This window comes from Amblyomma mixtum, chromosome 1 (assembly GCF_055824585.1).
Source record: "Amblyomma mixtum isolate Tamu chromosome 1, ASM5582458v1, whole genome shotgun sequence".
Classification (NCBI taxonomy): Eukaryota; Metazoa; Arthropoda; class Arachnida; order Ixodida; family Ixodidae; genus Amblyomma; species Amblyomma mixtum.
Window position 1 is genome coordinate 275,920,928 of NC_143012.1, and position 9,610 is coordinate 275,930,537.

Sequence of the window (9,610 nt, forward strand, 5' to 3'; positions counted from 1 at the left end):
TTTATATAAAAGCACCTCACGAATGCATGGCATAGAGTGGCAGGTACATAATTTCATTCAAATAAAAAAAGGCTTTCAATAATGCTATTTGATTTCAATGTTTGAAAAGGCCCTCAATCTCGTTAATTCTGTCTAACAATGAGCACACAGCACTTACCAAGGGCATATAGGCAGGTGCACCACTCGTGTGATGCAAGTACGCACCAAAATGTGAGAGGTGAAACAAAATTTGTCATGCCCATCCCTACAATTCCTTTGCTGTAGGACAACAGTAATGCATCCACAGCAGCACCAGGCAGCTCCTTTCAATGCAGCAAGATTCCTTGTAAGAGGGCAATGTGTGATGTCAAGAAAGGTGAAGTCAGCTGGAAAAAGATATCTTCACATATGCTACTCAACATTGGGGAACGGGACGAATATAGAGGGGGATAATGAAGGTGGAGGGTGATGCCACATCACAAACAGGTAATGCAGTGTGCAAGACACTTGCTTTATTTGCTTCATGCAAGTTATCGGTTTGGTTTATTGGGGTTTAACGTCCCAAAGCGACTCAGGCTATGAGAGACGCCGTTGTGAAGGGCTCCGGAAATTTCGACCACCTGGGGTTCTTTAACGTGCATGCAAGTTATTATCATATCATGCACATACACGCGTATTATCTAGTGCGCATGTCATATTAAGCCTGAACATGGCTCTGGGTCAGGTCAAGGAGCTGAAGGATAATAAAAACAACGGTGAGTTAAGAAGGAAGAACAGCAACACAACAAGAAAAGCACAAGCATGCACAGCAGCAAGATAACACACAAATGGGGCAAGAAATGCAAGGCTAACATGACCCACAGTATTTGAGGGAGGCAGCATCACAGACAAGCAGTGGTATTCTAGCAAAAGGTCTCTTAATGCAGCATGATAACATTGGATGATGTGGATTGGTTTTGGCAAGCCCTGTGCACTCCACGAGCAATCTACAAGAGGCCTCAGTCATGTTTCTAGCCTGATGTGCAAGTGCATGACTTTCCCTCTGTGCACACTCCTGACCACATACATATCAGGGCCATTGTTGGTTTTCTTTGAGGGGTGGATCACAATGCTGTTAGGCAACATTTGCACCATACACTGATGCAATAAAGACCCTGTGATGCCACTATTGCGCACTGCAGGAGAGTAATGCTCAATGAAATGCATTCACTCTCAAAGTACCTTCCTTTACTGTGAACTAAAATAGACAACCCTCTATGTACACTCAAAATATGATATCTACAGTTATGTGAAGGGCACCATACCAGATGTAGGTGCTGAAATGTCGGCAAATGTCTGAAAGGACACTGAGGACTAATCGAAGTTGCTCTGCAACAGTAGATTACCACATTCCTATAACAAAGGGCCTACCTGTACTGAGAACAAAGCTTGTGTACAGCTCAGAGATTATTTGTTCAAAGAAGCAGTTCAAAATTACCATGGTGAAGTGCGTTGGCAGGAAGGCTATTACAGCCCTTGGTTGGTAATAACTTTATTAGTCCCACTTCAGTGGATCAGGTGAGGGTTAGTGAAGGGGTGTTGAAGAGGTCGGCGACGGCCCTCAGGCCACTTTAGGTGACCAGGCACTGTTTGGCTGCAGCAACCTTCAAGGCCCAGGCCATGATGCAAAGCTGAAGCTCTGCCTGTGAGCTGCGCAGAGAAGCCTCCCATCGCTCCTGTGATTCCACCCCTTGGAAAGGAGGTTTCGGTTTGTTTGGGCAAGCCTGATATGAGCGTTTAAAATCCGCTCTGGTGCTCGAGCATAAGTGACAGGTTGGAGATTTCTCCCCTCTATGTATGTATTACACTCCACTGCATGAAAAAAAAAAAAAAACAGAACACTTAAAATGCCTAGTGGTGTGTGCACATGGAGGGTAAATTGTTTTTTTGAGCATGATTAAGGCAGCTTGAAAAATGGTAAGCAAGTCTGACTCAGAGTTTCCACGAAGAGAGTGTTGAATTAATGAACAGAAGCTATTCACCACCAATATAAGGATAGAACAGGTTGCAAAATGTTGATGAAATTGGAGTCATTGCAAGTGCCTGTGCATAAAATTTAAGCTCCCTGAAAAATTACCGTCTTGTACAGCTTTGCTGGCTAATTTCTCTTAAAGTTCTAGCAGAAGTATGAAACCAAACCAAGTCAGGTGGAAACAGGCTGCTATTCTTTTTTCACACTATAAGAATAATTTTCTTTTCTCACTACCACCAAGTAATATCATTAGTGCTGTATTGTATATGATGGCATCGCAATTGGTGCTAAGAAGTTATTGGGTGCCATGTGCAACCAGAAAAGAAAGGTATGGAAAGCCTGCACACACCACTGTTATCCAGCCGGCATTGCGTCAAAAGACAAACCTCACGCGTGGATGTCCGCAGTGAAAGTCACTGAAAAGAGTATTTGTAATCTGAATCAAACGTCAGCACACATCTGAAACTACTTCACTTTATAAAATAATAGATTTTACGTACAGAAAATTAACAACTTTCTTTCTGCCTTGAAACCCATGACCCCTGGATCGCCAGCCAGGCACGCTACCAACTAGACCGTGTAGGCACATTGACTTTGCTGAGGTACAAAGGGGGGGGGGGGGAGTGATGTGTGTGTGCTGTTGGCTTAATTTGAAGCCTAGCAATGTAATTACTGCAGTGAACTAGAGATGTGCCAATTAGTGAGAAACTAATTACAGTAACATTACGTAGGTGAACTGCAGTGTGGAAGAGTTCAAAGATAAGAATTGGGAACCTGTGTTGAGGCAACTCTGATAAATGTGTGAACCCGAATGAAGAACAGTGACTATGTGTGTGAAGAGAAACCGCTGCAGGGAGCCATGAACACTGTCGTGTCATACCCATGAATGCTGAGCTTAATTGTGCCCCTACATTTTTTGGGAGCGAGACAAGTTGCATTGCCTCTTAGGTGTTGCAATTTGCTTAAAAAAAGTGAGGTGTCTTTTACATGCAGAGTGAAAAGTTTGTGGAAGCCATTATTGGCAAATTAATTAATTTCCATCACTGAACTTCATACATCCAAGAATTCATTATGCAGCCTAACTGCGAATCATTACCTAGTGCAACAATGCATATTGACGAATGTGTCTCGTCTACAAAGATAAGAATTTTTTTGGGACAGACTCGTCTTTCATAACCGTTTGACAGTGGTGTACATGCACATTAGTGTTGCCTAGTTTGCAAACTTAAGTAGCCAGCAGTCGCCTTTGCTAAACAGAAAAATGGCAGCACGTACACTGATATGGTCCAGTCACACTAAGGGTTCAGGGGGTGAGCAGGTTGTCTAGGATTTTTCATAAAATGACCAAACAGCATCCCCAATTTGCATGAAGCAAAACGCAAGGGAACATGTCAATGAAAATGGGATCGAACAGAGTTTCACTGGGAGGACAGGTGGGCAGTGATCTTCCAATGCATGCATTCAAGGTTGATGGCCCAGCACAGAAAAAGAACACAGACCGCAAATCCTGGAAAGAGAAAAAGATCCCAAACCTGGGAAGACCGCCTGAGTAACCCAGAAAGATCAACAAAGTTTACTACTACTACTACGACTATTATGATCCATTTCCAGTTGAATTATTGGACCGGATCATGCCCTTCCAGCTACAAAATGCCATTTGGAGCTTTATTATTGAAACACAAATTACGTCCAGCTGCATAATTTATGCCTCCATTTACCTTCAACTGAATTAATGTACAATTTCTAGGTTTTCGTCACGGGTACAAATTTGAGCTAGAAGATGGGAATGGGTACACGTGTCAGAGCGCTGGCCAGGCCTTGCATTTTCATCTGGGAAAATGACCATGAAACAATTACGTGACTTTTCCTTCAGGAAAAATAGTTCACTGCTGTATAACTACGTGCAGCATGTGAAAGAAGCAGTCAAAAGCAAGCAGACAGAGGCAACCAAATGCCATGAGGCAAAGCATGTTGTGATTTCATCACACAAACAGTGCCACACAAGACGTATTGCACCCTGAAGAACAGATGTTGTAAATGACTAGAGACACAGCGACCATGCTGTATGTTGAGCATGTTGTGGACTGCTGGCTCTCAACAAACACCAAAGCAAACAATGCATTGGTGAAAGCATGTCCAGTCAACACCCAGGTGCTGGAAGGAAAACATTTTGGTGCTTTCCTGTCCTTCACTGAACTTAAGCACCAAATAAAATGTGCGTTGTGTACAAGCAGAACACGTAGGGAGGCACCACACGAAGGGATGGCACTTCTTCACAATCACCAAAGCATGTGTTGAAGCATGCACTCAGCAAGTTGGCAGACGGTAGGCTGAAAACACTTGGGGCACTTCCTGACTCACACAAAACTGCAGCACCAGACAAAAATGATTTCTACTGTCATGGATATCACCAATATGGTCCTATTCAAAGAACAGCACCAAAATGATGAAGACTTCATCAGCTTCCTGGCAGTATGCTATCAAACTTGAAGCAGAGCAAATGTATGCTGATTACTTGTGGCATAGCTACACATGACAATCACGGCAGTGAGTGCAATTCTCGAAAGCAGCTGCTGATCATGCACTTCCTGTCTGTCAGGTAGAATCCAAATGGTTCTGTGTCCTCCTCCCTGCTGTAGATGTTGGTGCTCCTTCTGTTATCACCACCTGCCAGTGGTGTCATGGTCCTGCAGCTGAGTGTGGATGAATATGTTGTGTTGCACAGTGCAAGCTCCGCTGACCTTTGCAGAGAACTCTTGACCATGGCGTACCATGACCATGACACCTTTGCAGACACCTCATGTAATCGTTCAGGAACCCGGTATCACCACCCAGCTAGGCAGCCAGTCCAGCCGAGGGGTGAGCGAAGATGAATCTGGCATCATGGCTCCCGAGCACACGAGACCCCACGGTGAGAGTAGTCCACCACATCTGCATAAGATGCAAACCATCACCTGCACATTAATCAACGCTGTGCACTGAAATCTTCCAACGAGCTAGACATTGCGTTTCCAAATATGAGAAATTGTTGAAGCCTCAAGTTCAACTATTGTCTAGTTTTACGCACAAATGTAAAATACGCTGACTGCAAAATCAATCATTAGTATCAAAACGAAGTGTTGCCATATAGCTAGAGGTACTTGATGACACATTTCCCAAACTGACGGATACAAATAATTAATACACACTTTTTATACTCAAGAAAACCACCACAGAATGCACTGCAAGGAAGGGCACAAGTTCAACTGTTTATGACTACCATGAGTTTTTTAGTATATGCATGCTTTTTCGTTTTGCACCAATTGAAATGAGGCTACCTTGACATTGCGGTCACTAAGAGAAATCCAAAGCCAGAGAACAACACTGCGTGTCACCCACACCTATCTCCACTGTCACCTGAAAAGTACAGACATGATTAATTTACATGTGGTTCTATTTACACTGTTCTTCCTTGCTCAATAAACTATATATAAATGCAGACAGATATCATTAGCCGCATGCAATCTTACTGCAGGCAAACATGCTATCCCTTCATGCCTGCCACAACACACTAAGCACGTGCTCACCAGTTTAACGATTTCCATGCGGGCAGCACATGGAGAGAGACTGCACATAAATGGGTCATGGATGGATCCCGCACAGATTCTTGTGAGCTGGAACCTTCACCGGCAGGAACACCACACCTGTAAATAAAATGTACAAGACTCATATATATTTGTTTTCCGTGTGCCCTTAGGGAAATAATTTTTTCCACCCTCCTACGGTAATTTCCACGTGACTGCTGCGTAACTGATGATGTAACACTGTTATGAAAATTTCAGCTTGAATAGCGAAATCACTTTAGTGTGCTTCATTAATAATGCTTAAGACAGGTTATAGTATTCTTTTACAATGTCACGCATTTTTTTTTTTTTTTCACACTTAAGGAAACGACGCCTTTCAGCTGATTTCACCGATGCTGCCTTTCACATTCATCAACACCAAACACAAAGAAATCGATCAACGTACTAGCATGCTAGGCTTTGTTTTCTCAACTTGGCGCTGTGTGCAAAAACTGAAACACAGTATGAAAAAAGCAACGCGAAGTGCCGAATACAAATTTCGGATTCTTGTTTTAAAGTCATCTCCAGCATGGATGCGAAAGGAATGAGAATGATGCTACACACACACGGATGTCTCGTCAAGAAGCCCGACACATTCCTGGAGTTTGTTGCTCGGCCGCGCGAACACCTCTCGTGTCATCCGCTCATCACGCGAGGCAAAGCCCATCCGTTCAGCGACGTTTCACAGCTGGCGATCGTCCCTCAGAGCTCGACAGTTCGGCACTGCTTCTCGCCGCAATGCATCCTTGCATAGCCACCACATATATGCCTCGTCAGATGATTGCACAGACGAGCTGTCTAGTCAGAGACAACTCGAAAGCATCGCGGTGACCTCGAAAGTCGCTCACCTTTCCCACTTCTAGGGTTTAACAAACGACGAATGAATGCAAGGAGCAGCAAATCGCAGCGCCGGCACCGCCATTCGAGCAATTTTCGCGCTTCACTAACCGCACGGACGGATGATTTCTCACCGCGAGCGAAGGGTTTGCAACGGGAGAGCAGTTAGCGCCCCCATGCGGCTGTACGCTTAAGCCTTCACTATTAACGCTCTCGAGGGTTGCTTATTTCAGATGAGCTCTTACAACGCGATATCATTACATTGTGCAATCAAAACAAGACTTTTGTAAGCTTAGTTTTGTCTTGAAATAAATACCCGTTAAAATGCGGCTACCTAACGCCGTATAAATCAGCATTTCACTAACTCATTTGCATGATTCGGGTACCTTTCGCCGGGCGAAATGATGGCGGCGAATTTCAGCCATTTTTTGCAATGGCGGCACAACGTAAACGTGATGAAACGTCATTCTGACATCACTCCAAAATGTGTGCCTATCACGTGATTTACGTGATATTGTTCCAACCAATCAGATTTTAGGAAGTTGCCATTTCCGGTGTGCAGCTATTTTCTCCGAATTGGCAAGTCGAGCGCAAGTGCTCTCGCACGGACCGCTTGTAGCTTCTTTTCCCTTCACAATCACATATATGTACCAGCCGGGCACCAAGAATAGCGCTACGAAAATGCATTTTCAATGCCACGTCAAATCGACGTCACCGCGAAAAGTGCTCGCGTAACCGACCCTGATTGACACGCCCATTGACGGCGATTGACACTTCTGACAGCCAATCAGAGAGGCAATATGGCGCCGACAGGCGAATGTGAATATCGAGAATAGGGCCCCCGGTCGCAATAACGCCGGCCGCTTGGAGCAGTCACAGCAGCCAGCCACAGCCGCCACAGTAGCCACAGCCTTGTCACAGTTTAGTTTACCGTAGACCGTAGCTGATCGTAGGTCGTGGGCTGCCGCAGGTGACAAACTACATGTTTCCAGTTCATAAGTGCGGTTAGTGCAAAAGGAAAAAGGACTAAAGTCCCTCAAAGCTGTGTTGAGTCGTGTCGACAACACTTTTTCGAAATGGAGTGCAACTCTTCGTATTGTGAAGATGAGCCAGCTGAGAAATGCCCTGGGAAACGCCAGAGAACTGAAACAGAACCCGAAATGGTACTTAAAGAAATGTTAACGAAGCAGCTTGACACCCGCTTTTCAGTCAAACAGTTAAGTGTAACCAGAATCGTCTACATTCTGCCCTGTCTTTGTGCGTTCTTGGTTTTCACTGTATGATTTACACGGGTATCAAACGTTTAGTCTTGCAGAGCAACAAAAACATTTCACGGCTGCTGGGAACTACGTGGAGCTCTCCTATGCCGGCACCCGATCTTTGGACGAGTACAAGGCAGATGACTCGCAAGAACGAGGGAAACGTGCTTTATTACAGTGTGGCCTTACAAGCGAAGAAGTCGAACTCTATCTGGAGTCGAAAGATACCGCTGTGAGTCGCGTGTCATTGTGCATTTGGCTTATGTGCGCGAAAATGTCACAGATTTTCAGCGCTACATCTCAGATACTCATCGAAATCTACTGCTTAGCGGAATAATGCTGATATGCAGTTTGCTGGATTCGTATTACGGACAAGCGTGTCGCTTCGCTTAACTATTTACGATTGCGTGTTGTATTCTATTTCAGACAATGAAACAAAAGCACCCTTTGATGGATCCAAGTTCATTCAATTCCAAGATAAAGGAAATAGAGTGGAAGATAAGAAACAGCAAAGATAGCGCCAAGAAGCAACTTTTTGATAATTTTCAGGGCGAAATGTGTCATGGCAATTTAAAACTGAACAACATCATGACGCAGTCGGAAGAAATCACTTGCAATGAATTACCTGCGAAGGTTCTGAAAGATCCTATGAGCCACATTGCAGACTTTTCACAGAGGTTGATGGAAAGAGTAATGAGTAAGAGGAAAAATAAAAGGAAAACGGAACCAAAAACTTGTTTGTTGACCACAAATGTCGACGAGCAGCATCCAGCAGAAGAGATCAGTGGAAGCACTGAAAATGACACGCCTCGTCCAGATCCCACGATCTACCATGTCGTAGTGCCCATTCCTGAAAATGAAATAGCATCAGAGAGACTTGGTCTTGATGAGATCAAGAAGTTGCCACGTTTCCAAAACTACAGTCCAGGGAACAAGAGCCAAGTAAGCTGACACGTTCTGTATTACTCGTGATGCCCCTCATTTTCGAGGGCATATTTCATATCATTTTGGAAATAAGCTGACTACCCAGAGCTTTGGTGTTCTAACGTCTGCAGCTCTGCAGGGCAGACTGTAATTGCTAAATCATTGACAGGAACTGTTTCTGGCTCACACATTTCACACTTCTGTGTTTGAAAGTAACTAGGTATAGTAGTTTGTGACTCCTACACCTATTTCACGCAGGTGCTCTACCTAAAGAACCTCCATCACAAAGTGGACATTCGGGAACTCATGGCACTGTTCTGCCGCTTCGACGAAGACACTTGCAGGGTGAAGTACAGGCTCCTGTCGGGAAAACTAAGGGGACAAGCGTTTGTCACTTTCCCATGTGAGTGCACGGTCCGTGTAAATTTTAGGCTTGGCACAAGAACTTTCTTTTGCATACTGTGTAGCACTGTTTCTCTCATTTCAGGTGTGGAGGCAGCAAGCAGAGCACTGGAGCTGTGCAACGGCTATGTTCTGCGAGGCAAGCCCATCATTATCGAGTATGGAAGAAATGAAACATAAAAACCCTGCCATTACCAACTGCCTAACTGTATACTGAAGTGCAACTTCTGTGTGTAATCGTACTTTTCACATGCATCTCATCCGGTGAATCACCACGTCAAAGGAGTTTGCATGTGTCATGATGCTTTTGATAATGCATCGTATTCCATTAGCAAAGTCCATATTCATCATCTAAAATGATGTTTGCACCCCTCTCTATGTCTCACTACTTGTGTAGAGAGTGAAGTTGACAATTATTATTAGTCATGAAAGGAAAGGTGCAGTTACCATGTTGCCCAGGGTGGACATGCGAATTGTGCCATAAGGGAAGAAAAGGAGGGAGAGAGTCTCTCTACTTGAGGGCTGTGGCTTAACTTTCATTACCTAGAGTTCCAACATGCAGTGTCATCGCATAGCATATGGGTTTCTTTGGCATT

General features: G+C 44.4%; 1 protein-coding gene across 1 annotated transcript; it reads left to right on the forward strand.

The window, feature by feature from the left end:
- The first annotated feature begins 6,805 nt into the window (after positions 1-6,805).
- Positions 6,806-9,212, forward strand: LOC149371766 (RNA-binding protein 41-like). Its single transcript, XM_089566056.1, has 5 exons — positions 6,806-7,645; positions 7,737-7,920; positions 8,115-8,630; positions 8,871-9,015; positions 9,100-9,212. Exons 1-5 carry the CDS (start codon positions 7,506-7,508, stop codon positions 9,192-9,194), a joined length of 1,080 nt encoding a protein of 359 aa, XP_089422182.1. The 5' UTR covers positions 6,806-7,505; the 3' UTR covers positions 9,195-9,212.
- The last annotated feature ends 398 nt before the right edge of the window (positions 9,213-9,610 follow it).